At 35.0% G+C, this 26530-nt stretch overlaps 1 protein-coding gene across 12 annotated transcripts in view; it reads left to right on the plus strand.

Moving 5' to 3' along the window:
• The window catches only part of LCORL (ligand dependent nuclear receptor corepressor like), a 164868-nt gene that overhangs the window by 134775 nt on the left and 3563 nt on the right, over window positions 1-26530 (plus strand). For 5 of the 12 annotated variants that reach the window (XM_049709478.1, XM_033410644.2, XM_049709479.1 and 2 more), the window contains one exon: window positions 6718-9742. The exons of 4 other annotated variants lie outside the window; for them this stretch is intronic. In XM_049709478.1, the coding sequence (XP_049565435.1) occupies window positions 6718-9742 (3025 nt within the window). Of the gene's footprint in view, window positions 1-80; window positions 4254-6717; window positions 9743-26530 lie in introns of those variants that run through there. 3 more of the 12 variants (XM_049709481.1, XM_004282515.4, XM_033410655.2) reach the window with 2 other exon arrangements.

The raw sequence follows: 26530 nt of genomic DNA on the forward strand, positions 1-26530 counted from the left end.
AGGAGTGGACCCTCCCCTTCCATAGCTGTGTGAGAGTCTCTCATGCATCAGTTTACCATCGTTTCATTCCATCCATCCAGGAGACTACACAGAAACAGAGAGGACTATGTGGAAAGAAGTGCTGAGTTTGCAGATGGTTTGCTCTCAAAAGCTTTGAAAGACATTCAGTCTGGAGCACTGGACATAAATAAAGCAGGCATACTTTATGGCATACCTCAAAAAACTTTACTTCTCCACTTAGAAGCCTTACCAGCAGGGAAGCCTGCATCTTTTAAAAACAAAACTCGAGATTTCAATGATAGTTACTCATATAAAGACAGTAAAGAAACTTGTGCAGTGCTGCAAAAAGTAGCCTTGTGGGCGAGAGCTCAAGCAGAGCGCACAGAAAAAAGTAAACTCAATCTACTTGAAACCTCAGAATTAAAATTCCCAACAGCTTCCAGTTACCTCCATCAGTTAACTCTACAGAAAATGGTTACTCAATTTAAAGAAAAAAATGAAAGCCTACAATATGAAACACATCCTACTGTACAGTTAAAAATTCCTCAGCTACGAGTAAGTTCTGTTTCAAAACCACAACCTGATGGTCCTGGTCTGCTGGACGTTATGTATCAAGTTTCCAAAACCTCTCCAGTCCTGGAAGGATCAGCTCTCCAAAAACTGAAAAATATACTCCCTAAACAGAACAAGATAGAATGTTCTGGGCCCGTAACTCACTCAAGTGTTGACTCTTATTTTCTACATGGGGACCTCTCTCCTTTGTGTCTTAATTCTAAAAATGGAACAGTTGATGGAACCTCTGAAAATACTGAAGATGGGTTGGATCGAAAAGATAATAAGCAGCCCAGGAAAAAACGTGGCCGTTATCGGCAATATGATCATGAAATAATGGAAGAGGCTATTGCAATGGTAATGAGCGGAAAAATGAGTGTTTCCAAAGCACAAGGAATTTATGGGGTACCTCACAGCACTTTAGAATACAAGGTAAAAGAAAGATCTGGAACACTGAAGACTCCTCCGAAGAAGAAACTCCGATTACCAGACACTGGGTTATATAATATGACAGATTCAGGGACTGGCAGCTGCAAAAACAGCGGCAAGCCTGTGTAGATTACTTGTTAGGAAAATGTGTGTATGTGTGTGTGTGTGTGTGTGTGTATGCGTGTTTGTGTGTGTGTGTATGTGCACAGGTGTGTATTTGTGTGTCTGTATACACACATGTGGGAATTACAGATGCTCACTCTGACAGGAGACATGAAATTTTACAGTTCAAAAACCACTTACATGCCTTTTGAAAAAAAGTTTTATTCAGGGTTTTCACTGTGGACAGAACTATATAGTTGCTTACTTAATTCTGATAGTTTGTATTTAATCCTTGTATAAATAGGTGAAAAAGATTCAGGTTTTCTTTAGTAGTCAATAGCATAAAGCGTTGTGGGAAAACAAGTAATTGTCAAGTGAAACATTTTTATTGGTGAAAGACCACTCCAGCCATTCAGTTGAACCATCTTATAATGGAAATATATTAATAGTTTGTAAACATTTTTGCATAGCATACTTACATTTGTTGTAAGTATATCAAACAACCAATCAAAGTTTAAACGGACAGCTATCTCCACACTAATAAAAATTAATATATACAGTATTAGTACACTACAGTGCATTCTATGAAATATGAAATGCACTCAAGTGCATCCACTGGGAATAGAAAAGAAAACCTTAAATGATATGTATAATGAAATTTAATATTTATCATTTAATAGTTGATTTAGCAGGAAGTTGGGGTTTATAAGGTATATACTTTAAAAAAAACTGACACATAGTTAACCCCAGCAGCTATAGAGTCCTTTAATGTAAGATGGAATACTAAGAACAAAAAGTAATTTAAATTTAATTATTAAAATAATTTAATTTTGTTTTTCATTTGAAAAATAAGCTAATGTGTAAGGTTAGAAAAGAAAGTTGGAATGCAACTTAGAGCATGTTTATAATGTGCACAGAAAAAGCTTGAGAATGATAATTTTGGTTTAAAATGTGCTGGTTAGTTGATGTTATGACTACTTTAAATTTTAAGGATTGTGACACACTCCTACTATTGAAAAACCTCAGTGTAACTTTAATATATTTGCTGCTGTGACATTTCAAAACATTTTCAGTTTATCAAAATGAATTACAGATTTCATTTTGGTGGGCGATACATTATCATTTTGCTAATAACCAAATTTGCAGTTTGTTCAGGGTCTTGAATAGATTTACAGATATTTAACACTGAAGCTGTTTTGAACTTTCAGTAATGTAAACTCTCTACTAATTGGGTAGTTAGAAGCTGGGCAGTGCATTTTAACTTTTACTAGACTCATAAGAGAGACCAGTAATTTTATATAGCAGTTTCAAAATGTGGTTCAGAGTATCCATGTTGGATTTATGAAGTATGCAGTTTTAGTGGTAAAATGTTATAAAGCATGTGCCTCCATAGAAAGAATGGGGATTTGCTTCACAAATTCAAAATTCTTCGAGTGCCCCTTTTCTCTATTAAAATTCAGGTTCTGATCATTTTTTCTAAGCCAGTTTTCCTAAATCCAAAAGGAATACTTAAAGCTGAATTAAAAAAATAAGTGCACCTTGTCAAATACATGTGTTTTTACACTTGTGTTTGTGTGTATCTAATAATCACATATATATGTAATACTAAAGAAATTTTCAGCTATTACATTTAAAAACTGCTTACATATCTTTAAGGAAACTGAAGAGTGGGAAACTACACAACCGAGTAGTTATTTGGTCTCTTAGATCCATACTGAACCCTCTTCAGCTATTAATGTTACCTGCATACTAGGGTATGAATCCTCTTGCTTTTTTTTTCCCCACTAAGAAAGTATACATAATAGATTGCAAAACAGCAGATGTCAGGGTCATCTTTCTTTTTAAAGAATTAAGCCATATTTTGTGAGGGCCAGAACTTGGATTATTTAATATATTTCCCTTCCCCCCCCCCATTGAAAAACAAAGTTAAAGTAAATGTTTCAACACAATTTTATTGACCGCTTTATACAGAATTTTACTTGCAAGAATTTGGGGGCTTGAATGCATTACATAATATTTATATTGTATTGAGCTTTTTTATTCCTCACACTATATTTACATTAATAAATTGATTGAGAAGTTTATAGTAAAGGGATACTTACAGAACACTTTTATATCATTTAAAAGATGACCTGACCAAAAACTTTACAGGATTCATAAAATCAGGGATCATTTTGCTATTGACTTCACAGTGATCAGTAGTTTTATAGGTAATATTATAGTTAATTTGCAGCATTTTAGTACTTGTATTATTTATTTTTGGTCAGAAATAGTAAATTAAATATTTTTTGATAGTTTATAGGTAATGATCAACCCATAACTTTTAAAAGAAACAAAATGTTTCTAATTGTTGAGTTAACTTTTGATTATACAAACTAGGAAAGGCAGGGAAATTTATGGGTTCCCCTTCTCCCCAGTGATTCTGTTAAGATGTTCTTTATGTTAAACTTTCAAAGTACTTTATAAATTTAGTTACCAGTTACTACTTATTAACTGACAATTTTCTGAAAAATCCAGTTTCAGCAGACTTTTAATGAAGGTGAAAGCAACCCTTATGTGCTTTCTACTTATTTGAATGTTCCTCAAGTATTTTATATTTAAAAAAAAAAAAAGGAAAAGAAAAAACAGTGCCTCTGTTTTTAGAAAACTACTGCTCAGTAAAGTTGTTTAAACCATTTCTGGTAGCTAATGACAATTTTATATTAAATTGTATACTAACTTTAGTGAGACCGATTTTTTTAGTTGTTTACAGTACAAATACTTGTATTTGTTTTTTAATTGCAGTATTTCCATTGTCGCAGTAATTTAGTAAAACTCTGTGGCTGCCTTGATTTTGACAGATTTTGTTAATATAAACTGATTGTTAGGCAATTAGTTATATTTATGCATAAATCAATTGCACTATAATTCATGAATTATTTATTACAATATTTTCTAATGAATTCATGTATCTGTCTTGTGTTGTAAATGTACTGTAATTCTGTTTCTACTTTGTGTTGTTATATATCTAAATCTGATTGTATGAATTTTAATTGTTCAGTTAACGTGTTTCTAGGTTGTAATTTGTAGTAAAGCACTTCAATGCTTTTGCACTTAAATTTACAACACTGTTGGTGTGTGATTGATTTACTCATTCAGTAAAAGGAAAAAAAAGAAAAGCAAAGAAAAAACTGACTACACTGGCTTCTTTGATTCACTCTAGGAAGCAGCTTTATTAATATTAATATTAGAAATTAACTTTCTCCAAAGACAACTATTTCAACAACAAAACTTGTAATGGCAAAATGGATAGAAACTTAACAAAAAAAAGCGGAATTTTTTTTATATATAAATCAAACAGGAAAAGGTTAGAAAAAAATTTTAACATGAAAAACAAGGGAGCTGTGAAACATACAATTTTAGAATCAATTGAGAATAAATTCTAGATTGGAGGCTTATGTGTATTCAACTATTATATATTAGATTTTTCTTTGAGATTCTAACATACAAGAAATATGGAAAAGAAAAAAATTGAAGTCAAATAAGCATATTGTGGAGTTTTATAATTTGAGAACTTAGTTATCTAATATCTGATATATATATAAATATATATAAAATCTTAATACCTGAATATCTAATTAGTAACTTCTTAAAGCTGTTCTTCATATGGCATTAGATAGAAATTACTGGCCACTGTGGTATTTTTGAGATTTTTGAAGTTCCATTATTAAAAATAATAAGTATCGACTTCCTTGGAAAGTCAAAAGAGAGCTATAAAAATCAGTGGTTTTCAGAATAGTTAACACTAGTCATGAATTTTTATTATTTCTACTCTAGACTTTACTAACAGAGAAAAATCATTTGAGCATTTCAGGAACTGTTATAAAAGCATGTTAATCTTTAAAATATAGTGCAATGTATTTTTCTGAGAGACATGTAAAATCTCTTTATTTAGTCACAGATATGTTTAATAGGCCATAACATAACTTTTAAAGAAACGTGTTGGAAATGTGTCTGTCAGAACTTCTGGGGTTTTCTTTTGCTTATGTGAAAATTATAATTTTTAATTTACTGGGAAAGCGTATAGTATCACTTATATCTTCTTATTTGATAGTTAACATTTACTCCTGCCTCTGTTCTCTACATAGGTTTCTTGAATTATCCAGTAGTGAATCTTCAGATTCAGTTCAATTATTTTACACTCCCAACCATGAAAACATTTACAAAAAATTATTTTCAGAAAAGAAAGGATACTGAGGTCATGTCCTGTCTTCATCTGTCTAGAGGTGGCAGTGGACTTAAAAAGTTTTACTGTACTTTCGTATCTCTTATCTCTTTGATAGCTACTTTATGTCAAATCACATGCTAGTTGTAGTAGTGAAACATTGGTTGAATCTAGCAAAGATACTGTTTTTCTAGAAAAATTTTGATCTAATTTGCAAAATTTGTTGTTTTTGTTACTCAACGTAGTTTTTATAAAATGTAGATAAAATATTGCATACTTATCTGTGAAACAGGGTAAGCCAGTTTTAGGGAGGAAAATTTTTTAAATAAATCTCACTTCATTTTAAAAGAAAAATTCTTTAATTTTTAATATTCATGAACATAATAACCCTTTATTTAAACAAAATACAATCTTCTGTAGCAATTCATAATCAGCATATTTCAACTCCAACCCTAAATAAAATTTCTACAAGTCAGGAACTAACAACAACAAATAAAAGAAATCACAAGTGGGAGGCTATTTTCATGTACAGAGTTTGGTGATATGTTTAATTTAAATAGATACTTTTCTGAAACAGAATTCTTTTAATATATTTTATTCTTCTTGCTGCTGGTATTGGATTAAAAAGCCTTTTGTAGACCTCTACATTGGTTGCTAAGTAATCCTGGGTTTTAGTTAACATTAGATGTATGTTAGTTTTTGCAGTGGGACATTTTCCAGCATTTGAAATTAAATAATTAGGTAAGTAATGCCTTTAGTTTTGATGTAATTAATTTAGTATCTAAAATCAATTAAAAATAGATTTCATTTTTAAATAGCTTCAATTTTTATTTTCTTATTAGGTTAAAAGGCCTACAGTTTAATCTTAGAAAAGGCATTCTGTTATTTATATGAAATCTAAATCCCTTGATTGTGACTATGCAAAACTCTTTTTTATTCATAATTTTATTTTCACTACCTTGAAAAATATCTATTTTAAATAAAGATAAGAAAGATTTTCTCCTACATCTTATTTTTCTTATTTGTACTAATATGGACTGATAACCATCAAAATAATTTATAACATGTCTACTTTACAAAAATTTTAACTCCTTCTGAAGCACTTTCCATTAAATATTCTTAATATATCCAAAGCACTAAACATTAGCAATCTCTAAATATAATCATATCTATCATCAACAGCAGCTTTTATATCACAAAACATAGGGCTTTGCTTTGACTCATATTTTATCATAGGAAATTAATTATCACCAGTGCTTCATTTTATTTTTGCTAAACAATAATGAAGATGTCACTATTGCAGCTCTCCATAGGAGTTAGGAGTCCAGCAATACCAAAATATCTTTTGTTCAAACTCTGTTAAAATTAAAATTCCTTACGATATTAGTATTTTTGCTGTAATTCATTTTTTGTTTGATTTTTATTTTTAGTTCAACTGTTGATGCAAAATCAGAGGAAGCTACTAAAATGGAAAAAGGAAAATCAGCATTAAGCAAAGTTTTGGAATCTTTGTGCATACATCACCAGCAACAAGTTTTGGCTATGTTGAAATTTCTAGTCCAAGAGCAGAATGCTGCTTCTCTTTGCTGTTGTAATACATCATATTCTGTGTCTTCAGAATCTCAAAATCCCCTTATTGAAGATGATTTAGATGGGCTCTCCTGTAGTTGTGAATATAGGCTGGCAGAAAGAGGGTATTTACACAATGAAAGACAAAGCCCTGGTTTTGTGCCTCTGCCAGTCTGTATTAAAGATATACATTGTTTATCTTGCCAAACTGTAACTATTGAACACATTAAGACAGTAGTGAATAGAGGAATTGCAAACAGTTATAATTCTCACAGGTGTTGTTCTGGACTCTTACCAAACATTCATTCCACAAAATCAGCCTTTCAGACTCCTCTTTCATCAAGGGAAATACGTGATGTTTCAATAAGTCTTAAAGACGTTTGTAGATCTCGAAGTCCCTCACCCCCACCATTATCACCTGTACAGACTGAAGGATTTGAAAAATTGAAAGATGTCATCTCAGAGCTTTCAGCCTTAGAAAATAACAGACTTGAAACAAACATTAACCAGCCTCCATCTCTGACACCAGCAGAAGTAAGCAGTGACAAAGATGATCATGAAGGTAAAATGCATAAAACTAAAAAATCCAGTAACTCTGATTGTTTGCTCTTGGAAGACAGCAGTAATTGTACTACAAATCAAGAAAAAGGTGAAACTACTGTAATTTTTCAAGATTTAATGGATCGTATCAATGAAAAGTTAAAATCAATAGAAACGATAGATATGACAAACCTTATAAAATTATCTAGCAGTGATTGTAATAGAGATAATGATTTAAAATTGAGAGATTTAATAACCTCTCTCTTGCATAATGCAAAGGCCAGTGATTACAGTTTTATGGAATTACTGAGTCAACATGATAAAAAGGTAGAAAATAAAATTATTCAGACAAGATTTCGAAAGCGTCAAGAAACCTTACTTGCAATGCGCAACTCTCCTGATTCACCCATATTTAGAAGGCAGTCTTTACAGATAAAAAGAGAACTTGCTAGTCTTGATGACAACTTTGTAAGAAAAAAATACACTGAAAAAAATCCAAGGAAATTTGTGTGCCACGATGAACTATTTTCAGCGGACAAAGAAGAATTCTATCATTGCCAAGGGCCGCCTTTACAAAATTCTAAAAACCTTCAAGGTAATAATCATGCAGAAACATTTTCACCAGATTATGGATTACAATCATTGCAACTACCTCTTAATTTAGAAGCTAACTTGGCTTTTGATGCATTTCCAGAAAGCTTTAAAACAACTTCTGAGAAAAGGAGCATAAGAAGATCACAGGAGAAATCTGTGGCTGGAAAAAATTTTTTGCAAAATCATAAAGAGAATCCAAAATTAGAGAATATTCAAACTCCTTTGAAAAGTGATGTCCCTGGACTTTTGAGCAGAACTAAACGAAATATTGTACCTCCAGGGTGGTATTCTATATACGTAACAAATAATTATATTTTCAAAAAATCACCTAAGGCCAAAAAAGTCTGTGACTCTACAAAAAAAAAAGATCCAGTAAAAAATATTCAGATTGAAAGCTCACACAATATAGATTTAAACAAAATTGCAATGAATTCTAATTTACAAGTTGTTGTGGAACGTTTGGAAGATACAATAAATATGGCCAAAAAGTCTTGGAATGATCAGTCATTATCGGAAGGATATAAAGCATCCAAGAAATTGATCGAAATTGATGATAAAGATCAACATGCTGGTAGAAATATGACTCTTACTGTAAGTAGAATGACATGCAAAGAGCAGAGTTTATCAAAACCCATAGTGGCATCCACCAATATTAAAAGCAATCATATACCTACAATATATTTGAATAACAAAAGACTTGATAACCAGAAAAAGTCATCTGTTTTAAATACAGGTAGCTTGATTTCCAGTGTTGAAAATGTACCAACAAAATATGAAGCCATTGAAAGCTCTTCTTTTGCCAACTATTCTAGTCCTATCAAACTCATGTTTTTATCTGAGGTTAAAAGCAGTGAAGGAGTCAAATATACTTTAACTTCAGTTGGTAATTCCGAATCAAATTGCTATCTTCCTTCAGAAAAACGACCAACTCATCAAGTAAATGAAAAAAAAAAAGAAACAAATGAGAATATCCCAAATGCCAACTTTGAAAATTATAGTTCTAATCTTAATGATGGTGACGGTCTCCAAAAAGAACTAAACAAATTTAATTGTGCAAAAGAAACTGCAGAATCCTCTGCAGTGTTTACAGATGATCTGAATAGTGATAAGCCACAAGAGGAACCTAAGGAATATTCAAGCAGTGCTATTGATTCATCTTTTAAAAGAAAACCAGGTAGACCTAAAAAAATAGGTCCCCAGGTTGTGAAACAGATTAAGCGACCAATTGGAAGACCACCCAAACCTAAAACTGACCAAACGGACATCACCATTTGCCAAAATGAGTCCTTTAGTGCTGAAAAGAAAAGCCCAGAATCTCTCTTATCAGAAGTAAAAGAAGGTATATATAAGAAGAGTATTATAGTAACTGTTATTTATGGAAGGTCAAGAAGAACTAAAAGGCATGTTTCTGAAGGAAGTGTAAACATAAGCAATGGTATGTCTTTAAATAATAACGTTGCTGATTTTCCAACAGAATATAATAGTCTCAGAAATATTAGAGAATGTGAAATAGACTCGGGTGAAAGAATAAGTGCTATTTCAAGTCTGACTACTGAAACTGAGACCTTGGGGTCTGGCTTTGAATATGTTAGACCTATCAAGAACAAGTCTGTGATACCTCAACCTTCCAAGAACATTATTCGACCAAATCAGAAGTCTTTGGCAATAATTAGGAAGCCTGGTAGACCTGCAAAAGTGAAAATCTCTGGCATATCTGTGACTATTAATAGAATTTCACCTCAGGAGAGAGAAGTAAGTATTAGCAGCTGCTTACCTCCCTTAGAACAAGAGAATATATTAGAAAAAAATCTGCCTGAAGTAAAATATGATCACCAGTGCACCGTGGATACAAGGCACACTGAAGCTGACGAATTTAAGAATGGATCAAAAAGTATGGTTGCTACTATACCTTTGAGACATTCTATTAGGGATCGAAAACCATCTCTGCATTTCTTACATTCATTAGCATCTTCTGGTTCACTTATTTATAGAAATGCTCTGCTCCATAAATCGTGTAAACTCCATTTGCAGAAAGGTAAAAGTCAGAAGGACAAACATAAGCAGTCAAGGATTAAAATAGCTTCCAAAGGTACACCAGGAGCTAGAAATTCAAGGAATGCAAAAAAGCGTTTGGAAGATAAATTAATACCCATTTCTGAAGTATCCTTGGACCCTATAATTTCATCAAACCCTTTGCTCAGGTGGTGGGCTGCTTCTACTTCAAACGATTCCTTATTAGAGGAATTAAACAATAGATTTGAGCAAATAACAAATGCTTGGGTGCCCGTGAGTGGAGATGAAGCTGAAAATTGTGTTCATAAAAAAAGAGAACACATTGAAAATGATAACTTCAAAATAGCAAGCCCTTTGGACACCTGTTTTTTAGAACTTGAAGTTTCACCTGTAAAAATGCTTTTTCAGAAAAAGTATGATTTGAATGAACTCTGTACCTGGTTTATGCAAACAACAGAAACGCAGTCTCTTTCACTAGTTAGAAAAGCAAATGCACGAAACCCTTTGGAAGTAATAAATACCAGAGGAATTAAATTAGGGACCAAATATTCTGATTTTAATACCAGCCCCTTCAGAAAGCACTTTAAAAAATTTGCACTATCTTCTCCTTCAAAATCAGCAGGGAAGTTGCATATACTGCATAAAGTGGTTAGCTCTCCACTCTTAAATGTGAAAAGTAATTTAACACTAACTAGGTTAAAAAGAACTGAGTTTAAGAGGTTGCGGCATGAAAGGTGGAGAAGAGAGGGAAAGCTGCACAGCCATGGAACAGGTGCTTGGATCTCTAAAAGGAGGAACTTAAGATTTTTTTGTCAGAACCAATTTTTGAGTAAGACTGAGGGAGGAACAAATGCTGACATCCCACGCCAAGGAAAAAACACAGTAGATAATCAGTTTATTTTGCCACCTAAGGTCAGGGATGACTTTTTGCAAGAGAGGGTGGCAATGTCTGACTTCAAAACACATGGTAGTTTAGAGAATAAATTTAAGTCAGAAGCAAAGGAGAATGGAACAAACTGCAGCCAAAAAGATTTTGAAAAGGGCCCAAGACTAGGAAATGTATGTCCAAATAATTGGAGGTCAAAAACCTTAAAAGATTGTAGAATATTTTTGAGGAAGATCAACTATCTTGAACACAGAAATACTTTTAAGTTAAATACAATCATTTACTCTCCTGAATCTGTTAACAGTGGAAGTAATCATCAAACTCACATAGAAGAATCAAAGCACATTACCTTAAGATCCCATTCTGCTAGGCAAAATTCTTTTAAAAAGCAATCTAAAGAAATAGAAAATGCTAAAGCAAATAGTCCTTCAAGCAATAAATTTCCTAGCCAACTTGACAATAGTAAATTAAATAAATGTGTTAACTATGACAAGAATCCTTCTGATAGTTCTGAAGTTCTTAGCAAATTGAACAAAAGAAAAAGACCACCATGGAAGACCACAGAAATGTCAACAAAAAGACATAAACGGCAGTCTTGCAACAGTGGACAAATGGCAAACTATTAATCAAAATCCCAACTAGGTAAGTTTTTCTCTACTTAATTTTAAAGTTTCATTGTAGGTGCCTTGAGTAAAGTATGAGATAATGGGTAGAAAAAGAACAGCTGATTTAGTTTTATTTCCAAAAAATTTGGACAATCTAATTTCTTGGCACCTAGTATGAAACTCGTGAAATTAGGTGCTGCTAAATGTCCCAGTGCACTTCCCCACATCTAAATGTGTCCAGGATTTCAAGCAAATTAAAGTATATTTGAGACATAGAAAGCTTCTAAAAATATTAATGTAAACATTACCTGCTTTTGTATCTGATAGCTCTAATATAAAATATAGAAAACAGTTTGACAAATAAATATGCCCAAATAACTATCTAAAAATTAACTACTACACTACAGGCTAATATATATTTATTGTCTTGATTTGAGACCATCTGGAAGGAAGTAAAAACTATCTCATGGCTAAATTGATAAAGACTATAACATGTAATAATCCTAGGGTATCAGTCTTACATACCATTAAGTTAGGCCCTTTGGTACTACTTTGGGAACCACTTTAGGATTTTATTATTTAAAGAGTATCAAGGAACAAGATTTTTTTTCCCAATAAATCAGCAACTTGTTGAATAGTTTTTTCATATCTGACATTGAACTAGATTCCATGTATATAAAGGATTTCTTTACGGAGATGATCCGTAGCCTAGCAAGGGAGAAAGTCGTATACAGGTAATTTTAAGGTAATGCTAAATTCAGAATGCAAACTGAAATGACTTCAGCAAGTAATCATGGGCTTTACTCAGTTATACTGACCTGGCATTTGTGCCTCAGGGAGACTGTTACCCCTAGAACCTAGCAAAAATTGGGTGTAAACACTGTAGTTGCCATCATAGTGAGTTCAAGCTCTGCCTATTGATAGGTGCTAGACAATTTAGGATAAGTGAGACTGTGGTAGTGCTTGTTGATTACTTCCCTGATGTGAAAGAGTGCCAGGTTACATTTGGAAATTTAAGGATATTTTATCATATGGTTGCATTGTTACATTGTGTATTTTAGGGGAGGCTTTTGTGGGGTCCAGAAGGTATTGGCAGCTTTATTTTTATTACCTTTTTAAAAAACTTTTTTAAAAGCTAAAAAAACACTCTCAGGTCCTAAATTAAAATATTAAAATCAGTAATTAAACTCAAGTTTTAATAGGTTAGAAGATTATTATGACCCCCAAAATTCAATTACTTAACTGAATAACTTTATAATACCTATTTCAGTATATCTAACATGCAGTGATTTTAAAATTTTAACTATCTAACATTCAGTGATTAAAATTTTAAAGGTGGTCAAATTAGAGTCTCCATTATGAAAGATGAGTCAAATCTAAAAGTAATGCCCTTTGTTTCTTGCCCTAAGGATAACTAAAAATAATATTATAACAAATAGTATATCAGGGAAAAAGAGGGAAGAAATCTGATAGTTATTTTTTTAAAAGAACTTATAATTCACCTAAAAATATTCACACATATTTTTAAAAGACTGCCATGAATGGAGAATAAAGTGTAGTGTTTCATTTTTAATTCTTTATACCATCCTCATTTCATACTAAAGCTAGTTTACATTGTCAGTTTTCAACAGAACTGTATTTTGTTCCTTCCAGCTTCTTAACCATTGTATCTTTCTAAGGTATAAGTGTAAATTTATTTTAATATGATTCTTCACCTCACTATAAATATGAGATCACCCTAGAAAAATAAAATGGAAGATGCCTAATTATTACTTTTCAAATTAATTTCAAATCCTTGTGACATTTAAAAAATTTTTAATATCATATTAAGAGTTGTTTTTCACCTTTTCTCATTTTAAAAATTACTAGTAGTAGTTCCTGTTCTGCTTAAAGTTTTATTTATCTTTTACTGATAACTTTCCTTCTTTATTTTTTAACATTCTTTTTTTTCCATTCAATCAACAGGGACATTATTTTTATAAAGTTGTATTTATAGCAATATTTGTTATATTATCCGATTTCTAAATGTTTCTTAAGGTGGTGTTTTTTTCTCATTATTCTTGATATTCCATACTTCTTTTTGCCTTTTTGGAAATGACACTAAAATTCATTATTAGTTTTATATGTGTTTTTCTTCTTCATAGAGTACTTAGTGACTGGAAATTTGAGATAGACTTTTAACAACAGGACTTTTCTAGGTATATAATGAATTAATGGAATATTTCTGTTGATAAAGAGTTTTGCTTCTACCACAAATGTCTTGTTTTTAAACATTTCAAGATTAACTGTCCATATATAGTTTAATACACAGAAGTTTTAAAAGTTATACTTGACTACATTTGTACTGCTATATATCAACCGTAGACATGGAAAGGAAGAAGAAGAAATGCAATTCTATTCTATTCTTGTTTCAACAAATACTTTTTGAATGCCTACAATATGCTCTTAGGCACCGGAAAAGGTTCAAAAAGTTCTTTTTCCATCTAAGTGAGAAAAAGAAGATCTATATCACTTATTTATTCAATATATAGAGTGTATTTTATGTTTTAAGTGGGATATTATATGGTTTAAGAGGGTAGAATGGTGAAAGTCATGGTTTGTACTCTCAAGGAGCTTATCATCTCATGGGGGATAGTGAATAGGCAATTCTGGTAGAAAGATGAGTGCTGTGATGGGAGAGATTGACTGTAGGAGCACGTCACAGGGAAATTGAACCCAGGTTCAGAGAATTAGGCAAGGATTCGTACTTTTAAGCTGGAATTTGAAGGATGACAAAGTACTAGAAGTCCAGAGAGTATTTCAGGCAGAAGCAAATTGCATGGGGAAAATTTGGGTGACAGAAGAGAGCAGGCTTGTCTGGAGCACTGGTTAATTTAGTTCATATAGCTGAGACACAAAATAGGAATGAAGGATGGGGCAGGGGGTAGATGGAAAAATGGCAAAAAATAAAGCTACTGATGGAAGCATAGCCCAAATTGTGAGGTCAGCATCAGTTGATGAAAAAAAATATATCTTGAGCCCTAATAGTGGCAGTAATGGGGAAGAATCGATATATTTGAGAGAGATCCATGAAGTAGAATCAACCTGTCTTAGAGAAGAGAGGAATAAAGGATAACATCCAGGTTTTCGGCTTCAGCATCTGGGTAGGTGATTGTAATATTCACTGAGATATAAGAGAACACTCAAGGTGTTCAGTTTTAGACATAAGAAATTTGAGGTATCTAGTGGGGTATCCAAGAAAAGATGTTTAGGAAGGAATGAGTTAATATGGGTTTTTTGCTCAGGAGAGGGATCTGAGCTGGAGATACAGATTTGGGGCAAATAATTGAAGCCATGAGAGTGGAAGAGACTGTTCAGTGTAAAATATGAAGAACATAGGGTCTCGGAGCCCCAAAGATATGGAGAAAGGAAAAGATATGTGCAAAAGGAGACTGATGAGTAGTCAGGAGGTAAGAAGAGAGCCAGCAGAGCGTGGCGAAATGAAATATGTTTTAAGAAGAGAAAAAACAACAGTGTAAAATGTTATTAAGAGGTCAGTTAGGCCTTGAAATGTTCCATTGAACATAGCACAAGAGGTTATTTTAGAGATTTGGGAGAGAGCGGTTTTGGTGGACTAATAGAGCCAGAAATGTTGTGATTGACTAAATGCAGGAAGAGGAAATGAAGAAAATTAGCACAGAAAAATGTAAATAGCTACGATTGGAGAGAAAATAGGGAAGTAGTGAGAGGAAGCCCAGTTGAAGGATGTTTAGATGCCAATGGGAAGAAGCCAGTGGAAAAAAAAAGATAGAAGATAGAAAAATGAGATGGCAAGTAGGAGAAATGGAGTGAAGCCCCTGACTTCATTATGGGATATCTTGGGGTATCATTAGAGAGATTGGTTTTGGCCAGAAGAGCCATTTCTCTCTTAAAACGTGAAGATAGTGGGGATAATATATGAGGATGCAAAGCAGTTTATGGGCAGAGTATTGAGGATAGTAGAGTCTGTTTTCTATGAATCAAGAGGTAATCTAAGAGTAGCATGGTGGGCATTGAGCTCTGTGGATAATGTTTGAAATACTGTCTCGGGAAATAACAGGATTGAACAGCTTTGTGATTTTATCTCAGTTGCCAGCATGTAAGCTTGGAGAAAGGTGGGCCCTTATACTTAAAGAGTAATTAGGTTCACCAAGTGGGTGTAACAGGAAGAAAAGAGATCAAACCAAGAATTTATTCTGTGAATTGTGATAAACTATGTGATCAAAGTGTAATTCTAAGGAGTCTTTTTCTAATAGCTGCACACAGTGTAGATTTGAGGGGAGGGCAGAATGGGGTGTGTGAAGGGCCAATTCTAAGAGATGGTTTCGGAGGTGATAATGGCCTAAAATTGTGTGTGACTATTGAAAATAATAATATAGACCTCTTCAATGTCAGTGTCTTGAATTCCTAAAGCAAAGGTGTGCCTTTTCCTAATTGATACATATCTGGATGTAATAAATGGACTTTGGACACCTCTGAGGAAATTTCAAACTAGAATAACCTAATGTGTACTTAAAGCTACTATTTGCCTAAAACGTTAAATTTTCCCGTAAAAATTCAGAACTCAAGTTGACACTTTCGATTGGATTGAAAAAAGTTCAGTTTGTCAGCTTCTCCTGTTTTGTGGTCTATCCTCAAAACCGACTGAATATATATATATATATATATATATATATATATATATATATATATATATTCTTTCCATTCAGAATTCTGGTTTTCACTCAGGTATATAACTGATGGGTGATTACTCCTTTAACTACCTAAAACTGATACTAACCGTGCATACTTCTCTGGTCCTGCTAATGAACATTTTACCATATTTTTTTTGAATCCTAACTCAAGATATTCTTTTAAATTTGTATGGTTGAGGCAGCCCTCGGCACAGAGTATCCTTTAGCATTTAAAAAGAAAATTTAGAATTAGAGTTACTTCATGTGCCGTTACTCAGCATCATAATTATCTTCTAATGGAAAAACTGTGAAACATAGAGTAGATGATTTTCTGAATTTCATTCTGATAGAAAAACGTTTCCAGATGATTTAGTCACCTTAATGTAGTTTGCTATGCAAGCATTCCAAAGGTGTATTCCAGGAAATGCTCGTCCACCAAGATGTTCTGTGTGCAGAGCGTTCTGTGGTCTAATAACGTTGGGAAATGCTGCCTTCTCTTTCCTGCGCTTATTGAGTCGCAGTGCCCCATTAGCATGTTAAACTGCATTCTCCAAATTTTATATCCCACAGAACACAGTTTGGGCAACATAATTAGGAAGCACTGCTCTACATAGTTTCCTGCTAGGCTTTCTCTGTACTTACTGTGATGTTCCCAGAAAGAAAGCAATGACTGTAAAACTGTAAGTTAATCTATGTACTAGATTTGTTCTTGTTGTACGTAAATCGTTAGAGTAATCAAAATTAAATTATAAGTGCTTTACTAAGATTCACCATTGAAAGAAGACACATAATTAATATTTTAGGCTTTGTGGGCTTTATAATCTCTGTTGCAACTACTCAATTCAGCTTCTGTGGCATAAAAATAGGAATAGACAAACACGTAAGTGAATGAGCATGGCAATGTTCCAATAAAACTGCTTACAGATGCCCCAAGTTAGAAAGTTAATTTTGTTTGAAAATAGTGCTGTACTCCATATCCATTAATAGGGAGAATCAAACAAATTATCTTTCTTCAGCTTATACTAATTATGTTGCCAAAGTGAAAAAACAACTTGAAATATTTTTTGATAAGTTCTCTGAGTTCCTTTGTAAGTCTAATGTCTAACAGTGCATGGTGGATCAGCCTATTTCGTAGAATAAGTTTCATTTTTGTATATTAGATTTTATTTCATAATGAGTTAAGAAAGGAAGAGCTGTGGTAGCAGTCAGTTCAGGTGGCTTTCCTCTCTGTATTACAGACCATGAGAAAGTATCTTACGAGTTTAGGAAAACATACGAGATCAGTGTCTCAAGTCTTAATTTATCCACACTTAATTTGGTCAGAACTGGATGAAACAAAGACAGATATTTTAATGTAAGAAATAATAAATACATTGACCTATTCTTTATTACATGGGCTTCATATTACCATTTTACTTGCCAGTTCCATCAGTAAAAATATTAAAACTGTGACCCAATAATTTAAAGTATTCTAATGAAATCAAAAAATGTTAATAAAAATCCATTCTGTTTACAATTGGTTATTTTCCCATCATAATTTTCATAGGAACTGAGTAAAGAGAAGAATGTTAGGTTTTAAAGAGTTTTAATATAGTATTATTGCCATAATACTATGTTAAAATATGAAACAGCTACTTTAGTAATTCCTTGTCTTGATTTTTTGTCTTAGAATTGTTATTGCATATCTTATATACCATTGCTTTGTCAACTGTTACGGACATTCTGCTTTACTAATTGCCCCATATCTTTCATGGAAAACTATTCAATTTATTCAACAAATATTGTATATTTTTCTTTTGATCTACCATGCATTGTTAGATACTAGAGTTACAAAGGAACTCAGGGAACTTATCAAAAAATATTTCAAGTTGTTTTTTCACTTTGGCAACATAATTAGTGTAAGTTAAAGAAAGATAATTTGTTTGATTCTCCCTTTTTTTTTTTGCGGTACGCGGGCCTCTCACTGCTGTGGCCTCTTCCGTTGCGGAGCACAAGCTCCGGATGCGCAGGCTCAGTGGTCATGGCTCACGGGCCCAGCCTCTGCGAGGCATGTGGGATCTTCCCAGACCGGGGCACGGACCTGAGTCCAGGCGACCCTGCATCGGCAGGCACTCTCAACCACTGCACCACCAGGGAAGCCCTGATTCTCCCTTTTAATGGATGTGGAGTACAGCACTATTTTCAAACAAAATTAACTTTCTAACTTGGGGCGTCTGTAAGTAGTTTTATTGGAACACTGCCATGCTCATTCACTTATGTGTTTGTCTATTGCTGTTTTTATGCCACAGAAGCTGAATTGAGTAGTTACAACAGAGATTATAAAGCCCACAAAGCCTAATATAGTAATTATCTGGCCCTTTGCAGAAAAAGTTTGCTGACCCCTGGTAATATCAGTAGAATTTTAATAAGGTGTGACTAGAAAAAAAAATTATTGTATTTTTTTAGTAAATTAAGATTATTATATCCAGTTAATTCCCAACACCCATCCATACTCGCTCCCTGTTGTCCACTCCCACCTCACACACAATACATTTCTGACGTGTAGCTGTGTTATTTTGTTTTTCTCTATGGAACAAGACCTGTCTTTATCCAGCACAGTGGTGCTGGGGGAGCATCAATGCCAGTTTTATTCTGTTTTGTAAACCTTTATTCTCTCCCAGCAGCCTCCAGACCTGCTTTGTCTATCTGAGGTAAGTTCAAGGGTCACCCTTCTCTTCCTTAACCAGCTGCTACCACCTGTTGGAAAGAGATTGATTTCAGTGCTTCACACCTTAAATTCCTTCCTCAAGTGTTCTCTTCTCCCCTTTTCTACCCCTTTTTTCCTTCTCTATTTCTTCACTTAGTAATTCAAAATTTTTAATTCAGCTTTCATGGCTACCATGTTTTTCTCCTCATTTTTCCTGGGCAGTAAATAGTTTTCTTTGTAGTGGAGCTGAGTATCCTGTGATTATCATAATATAAAGCCTACTGAGTTCACCTTTTGTTTACAGAAAAATAAAAGGCAGAGTAGGTGTGTGAATGATTTCATCCTGCCAGGTTTTTTTCTTCCTTGTTTTTGTTTAATTTTAAGCAAGACCTTGGCTTCTTTTTTCTCCCGCTCAATTCCAGTTCTAGGCAACCTGGAAAATTCATTTGTTTGCTTCTTTGCCTCTGTGTTATATAAACGTACGGAAGGCTAGATTTTAAAAGCCAGTATCTATAGACCCCATTAATTCTTTCAAAAAGGTTTGTCTCCTGTGTGCCAGGCAGTATGCTAGACATATGGAATATGATGGGGGGACAAAACCAGATGTCACTCCATTCATGGTCAAGTTTGTTTGGAGAGGCAGACATTGAAAAAACAGTTACACAAATCTTACAACTTCTTAATTCGTAGGTGGTACTATGAGAATTCCTTATAGGGAGATCTTATCAAGTTAGAGAAGTGAAGGAAGACTTCTGAGGAAATGACCATTGAGCTGAGTGAGAGTGAGTAGGAAGACTGAGTAGGAACCAACTAGGCCAAGTGGCAGAGAATGGGGAGGGGAGCAGTGATCTTCCAGGAAGAACTGAATGTGAAAAAAGTATGAGGCATGGTATTCCTGGTGGGTAAGAGGGATAAGACATGACTGGTGTGTCTTGAGTCAAGACGGAAAGGAGGAGCATGATGTCAGGTGTGGTGAAGATTGAGGAGCAAGTGAAGGATAGACCATGCATGTTCTCAAAAACCATGTTCACGTCCTCTCAGTGGCTAATTTTACCCCACTAGTCAGGTAGTACCAACACCTGTCTGAGGACTCTACTTAATGCCCCAGGGGCTAGGAGGTCTTTCCGTTCTTTTTGGTGGGAACACCAATCATATCCAGTCCTGCATGGCCTCTAGGTATTTTCCAGCTGGTCCTTTTCAGTGGTCTTTCTCACAGCCGTGGGAAGCATTAATGTACTGATCAGTATTTATCTACAGACTTGCGAGGAGCTCTGGAACTAGCTCTCTCTGCAGCTCTCTATCCTGTATTCTGCTCCACACATTCTAGTCACCTGGGACTCCTTCACCTCCAAACTCTGTCTTCCTTTCTCAGGAAGATTTCCAAGCTCTATTTGGGTTCCCCCTATATTGCAGCCTGGAAACTCTCCAAGCAGTAAGCCAGAGAAAATTTTAGGTCTTACCACCTTTTGCTTCCCTTTTGTCAGGAATCATTGTCATGCTGTACTTCCTGTCGTCCATTATCTTAAAAACATTATTTCATATATTTTGTGGGGTTTTTTTAAGTTGTTTAAAGTGAGAGGGCAAATTCATTTTGTTACTTCATCATGGCCAGAAACAAATATCCCAGATTTATTTTTTTAACAAATATTTATCCAGTTTCTGTATGCTAGGTGCTGAAAATAATATACTGAATAAGACCAGCAGGGATTTCTACTGTCATCAAGCTTGTATTTTTTTGGGAGGGGGGAAAAATAAAATAGAAAACAGAAAGAAGGCACTGGTAAATTCTGTGTTAATGAAATTAAATGACATAAGGAGTTTTTAGGGAGAGCTGCTTTAGGTTGAGTACTCAGGAAAATTGAGATATCTAGGATATCATTCATGACTGAAACTGAGTATGGATGAGAGCTAAGGGAGAGTATAGGAGAAGAAGAAAAGAAAGCCTGGGACTCAACCTTGAGAAATGCCAATATGTATTCTGCAGGTAGAGTGGGATGCCTTGCAGTGACAGGAAGAGGCAGAGGAAAGCCAGTATTGTTTTTTGTCTCAAAAGCCAAAAAAAAGTGAGTCTCAAGAAAGAGTGTATCTTACTCTGCTCAGGCTGCCATAACAAAATAACATGGACTGCATGACTTAAACAACAGAAATTTATTGCCTCACAGTTCTGGAGGCTGGGAAGTCCAAGATCTGGAGGGTTCTGTGTTGCCGATGAGAGCTCTCTTCCTGGCTTGCAGGCCATTTTCCTGTTCTCTGGTATCTCCTTCTCGTCTTATAGGGACATCAATCCTATTGGATTATGGCCCTGCCCTGTGACCTCATTTCACCTTAATTATTTCCTAAAAGCCCTATATCTCTTAATATATAAATCTGAGGCAGGGAGACGGGAGGGGCATGGGGGAGAGAGGGGCCCGACACAATCCAGTCCATAGCAGAAGAAATGGGCAACAGTGTTGAATGTTGTTAGGAAGGCAAAAAAGTTGAAAACTAAAGATCGTTCATTAGACTTATCATTTCATTGGTGACTTTAGTGCTGTCCTCATGGAGTACTGTCCCTGGAAGCTAGATTGGAGTAGGTTAAAGAATGAGAGGTATCGAAAATGGTGGGAGCAAGTATAGGACAACTCATTAAAGTAATCTAACTCTAAAAATATTAACCTCAGGAAGGTAAAAGATTGAGTGAAGCCTTGTTTTTTAAGGAATGAGAGACCTCGCACTTGTTTAAACATCATGGTGAGGATCCAGTTGAGAAGAGATGGTCTATTATTTATCTATTGCCACAGCAATGCTACATTACACACCACCCCAAAACTCGTTAGCTTAAAGTAAATAAGCATTTATTTCACTCATGAATCAGTGATTTGAAAATAAGCCTGGAGGTTCTTTGGATATTGGCTGGGCTCCGTCGAGTGTTTTGGGGTTAGCTGGCTGTCAAGTGGATAGCTTCGCCCTGCTCCATAGCAGCTTCCCCCTGAGTCTCTCATAGCCATCCGGTAAACCAGCCCAGGCATGTTCTCAGGGCAAAAGCAGAGGTGTAAAAGTGAGCATAAATGCCCAATTTCTCAACTTCAGCTTGCATCATATTTGCTAATATCCCATTAGCTAGAGCAAATCACATAGGTGAGGCAGAATGAGAGGACATGGTAAAATGACAGGGCAGAGAGAGTGCATATAGTGATGGGTGAAGAACTGAGGCTATTAATGGAATTAATCTGCCACAGATGGTATATTTAAAAAAAAAAAAAAAGAGGGTCGGAATCATTGATGATGATCATTGATAAGTTCCTGAGAAGGCCTATGGGAACAGGGTTCAAAAACATTTGTTTTAAGTCATGCCAGGTTCGGCGATCTTTTACAGTTAGTTGGCATTATTTTAGATAAACAACTTGCTAATTGCTTTTACTTTCATATTAATTTAGTACTGAAGTTTTCTATTTTATTTTTATAAAGGTATGTGAATCACATGTAGTTACTGAATATTTGAATACAGTACTGCTTTAGGCACAGTTGTGTTGTACTAATTTAATATACAAGTTCACTAAGAAATTCAGGGATCCCTACAAGGCCAGGAATCATTTCTAAGTCACGTAGCAATGCAAACTGTTCATTGATTCCTGGAGAGAATTTGTTTTGTACCTTTGATCTGACTGCAATCTCCTTCATTCCATTCAACTAAAAATTCAGGTAGATTATCTCATTTCTCAGTAGAAATGATTCAATTCTAAATGTTTTCTTTTGAATTCTTGATTACCATGGTTTGCTCTCTGATAATCATGGTAGCACTTACTAATTAAGCACATACTATGCACCATGTGTTAATCTTTCTTTTTTTTTTAACATCTTTATTGGAGTATAATTGCTTTACAATGGTGTGTTAGTTTCTGCTTTTTAACAAAGTGAATCAGCTATACATATACATATATCCCCATATCGTCTCCCTCTTGCGTCTCCCTCCCACCCACCCTATCTCACCCCTCTAGGTGGTCACAAAGCACCAAGCCCATCTGCCTGTGCTATGCTGCTGCTTCCTACTAGCTATCATTTTACATTTGGTAGTGTATATATGTCCATGCCACTCTCTCGCTTTGTCCCAGCTTTACCCTTCCCCCTCCCTGTGTCCTCAAGGCCATTCTCTACATCTGCATCTTTATACCTGTCTTGCCCCTAGGTTCTTCTTTTTTTTTTTTAGATTCCATATATACGTGATAGCATACAATATTTCTTTTTCTCTTTCTGACTTACTTCACTCTATATGACAGACTCTAGGTCCATCCACCTCACTAGAAATAACTCACTAGAAATGGCTGAGTAATATTCCATTGTATATATATGCCACATCTTCTTTACTCATTCATATGTCGATGGACACTTAGGTTGCTTCCATGTCCTGGCTATTGTAAATAGTGCTGCAATGAACATTGTGGTACATGACCCTTTTTGAATTATGGTTTTCTCAGGGTATATATGCCCAGTAGTGGGATTGCTGGGTCATGTGGTAGTTCTGTTTTTAGTTTTTTAAGGAACTCCATACTGTTCTCCATAGTGGCTGTATCAGTTTACATTCCCACCAACAGTGTAGGAGGGTTCCCTTTTCTCCACACCCTCTCCAGCATTTATTGTTTGTAGATTTTTTGATGATGGCCATTCTGACTGGTGTGAGGTGATATCTCATTGTAGTTTTGATTTGCATTTCTCTAATGATTAGTGATGTTGAGCATCCTTTCATGTGTTTGTTGGCAATCTGTATACGTGCTAATCTTTTATTGAAAAAGTAATTTTCCTAAAATTGGTTGCAGTAAAATTGCAAATCTAGGACTCTAATCCGAGACTCTCAGATTTCCAAGTCTTGCTCTTAACCACCAGGTTCTTCTGCTCCTCCAGTAACCACATCAAATAATCAAAAGCAAGTCAGAAAAAAATGGCTGACTTAAAATCTCCCCCTTAACAATCTGTCAAAGCCTTTAAATTCATCCATATCTTACCAAACGGAAATTTTACTCTTGAGATAAATTAAGTCTTTTAAAAAAACCAAAAAACTTGTACAACCTAACTCTTAGAGAGTTTGCCAACAAGAGAAAGGACCTATTTGGTCGTGTTAGACCTCATGGTTCACTAGTGGACCATGTTTACCTGGCTACATTGTATGGCTTTTTTACGTTTGATCCCCTTTAAGCCCAGAGATTCAAAATTAAACTGTCATATTATTATCTGACTATACAAATTATAGGAACAAACTAGTATGGTGAACATTGTAGAAACAAATCATACACATATCTGCCATACTTTATTCCCACACATGTAATTTTTTATTTTGATTTTTGTTATTAGTACTAACATTTGACTCCTTACTATGTGTCCAGCTGGGCACATTACATGCATTCTCTATGCCAGGTGCTTTATCTACATCAACTCCTTTAATAATCACATTACCCTTAAGATGGTGGTATTCTATCTTCACTATCCAGTTAAATTGAAGCTTAGAGGCTAAGGAATGTACACTCAGCGGTGAGTGATTTGATTCAGGATCAGAACTCAGGCTCTAAAGTCTCCCTCTGTCCCACTTTCCTAAAATCCTCATCCCTAAAGACCTATTTCAAATGTTTTTCCCCCTCATCTCCCCACTTCTGGGATTCATCTTTCCCTTCTCTGTAATCCCTTTGCCCTTAGCTACTCCTTTTTTTACTGCTTTTTTTTTTTGTTTTTTTGTTTTTTTGTTTTTTTTTGCGGTACGTGGGCCTCTCACTGCTGTGGCCTCTCCCGCCGCGGAGCACAGGCTCCGGACGCGCAGGCTCAGCGGCCATGGCTCACGGGCCCAGCCGCTCCGCGGCACGTGGGATCTTCTCAGACCGGGGCACGAACCCGTGTCCCCTGCATCGGCAGGCGGGCTCCCAACCGCTGCACCACCAGGGAAGCCCTTTACTGCTTTTAATTCTGGTAACTTATGAATACTTTTTCCCCACTGTCTCCTTACCAAGCTGCAAAACCCTTGAAGACAGATACCATCACAGTCTTTTATATTCCTAACATATTAGGTAGGTACTGGTTAAGGATTTAACTTTACTTAACAGCGGACCTTGCTGATGAACACATGCCTGCTCCGTATAGAAGTGAAACATTTTGCTCTGTGGCATGGTCCTCTATACTGGCCTCCTAGAACCTAAGAACCATCACATTTAGGGTCCAGTAGACCAATGACTTCATTTTTATAACTTCTTATTACATCCAAAACATGGGAATACACTTGTCTACTTCAGGAAGGTTCTCTGCTCTAGTTTTGCAAACTGACAACCATATCATGATATTTGGTCAGATTTGTAGAGAGATCAGGGTCAAAGACAGTGCTGAGTTACAACTATTCAGTAAACTTTTTACTGAATTAACAGTAATTAATTCAGTTAATTATTTCCAAAGGAAAATAAACCAGTCACCCACTGGCATTAAGTTCAAATTCGATGGTTTCAGCGACATTATAGCAACTATTCAAATTCCAAATCCTATATCAGAATTGTTTATCCATGCATACAACTGAGTTCTTTCTCTCTTTGAAAAGATAAACTGTGTTCCCTGAAACCCTTAACCTAAAGAATAGTTTTATGGTAGCTCTCATGTCAGTCTCTGCCCTAACGTTTTTTCCTTTTTTCACACTGAGAAATTAAAAGTATGACTGGCAGCCCCCTCTTTAGTTAAACATAAAGAAAAGTCATGCTCTAAACATATAGGTCTCCTGGATAAGGTTATGGTCGTAGGCCAGACATGTGGCGTATGTTAAGTATTCTAAAGAAATAGATAAATGGATATTAACACGAAGGGAGAATCATGACAGAATCACAAACCAAGAGTCAGTGTGCAGGATAGTGTAAATAGATCATAGGCCCTGAAGACTCACTTAGTTGTGTGACCTTGGGTCAGTCATTTTACTTCTTTGAGCCTCAGTGGATGATTGTTAGAACTTAATCAGGTAATGTAAAAAAGGCTTTTAGCATAGGACCTGGCATATAGCAACTGCTCTACAAATGCTATTTTCGGACCTGTCTTGATCACACTAAAATTTGTTTCCTGCAGTGTGGCTCACCTTAAGTTTATTGTCTGTATGACAGAAATGAACTATCACATATCTCCAGTAATAAGTAAAACAAGTTTAAATTATAAGTTGTATATATTAAAAATTATTTTTGTTAGAATTATCAGTATCATTACTTTAAATCACAGATGATTGTTTGGATTTTCGTAACTCACAAATGATTTTTATCTTTGATACTTTCCAAATGCACATATTCTATAAACTTTCATTCAGATGGTGGAGAGGGGCTTTGTCTTAGGGTGAGTGAAATTATTGGAGTATTGAAAATAGGCTGAGCTGTCTGCCATAATCATTGCAGGCACCCTTTGCCCTTATTCAGCCTCACTTGCCATCTGGGTTCCTGGATGGTAGAGATAGAGTTAGAAGGGGACTTACTTCGGATAAGTACCTCTCTCCAGCTTCTTCCCCCTTTCACCAAAGTATGTGCGTTTGCATTTGTTTATAGCTCCATATGCTTATTAAAGCATGTTAACTGACTCTAATTAGATCATCAAAAACATGTAAGCAGGGAAGATGTCATTTACTTTTGTTTTTCTACAGATGAGGAAAGTGAGGCTGAAGGAGGCTAAGGTTACATGTCC

The sequence above is a fragment of the Orcinus orca genome, chromosome 4, assembly GCF_937001465.1.
Source record: "Orcinus orca chromosome 4, mOrcOrc1.1, whole genome shotgun sequence".
Taxonomy (NCBI): Eukaryota; Metazoa; Chordata; class Mammalia; order Artiodactyla; family Delphinidae; genus Orcinus; species Orcinus orca.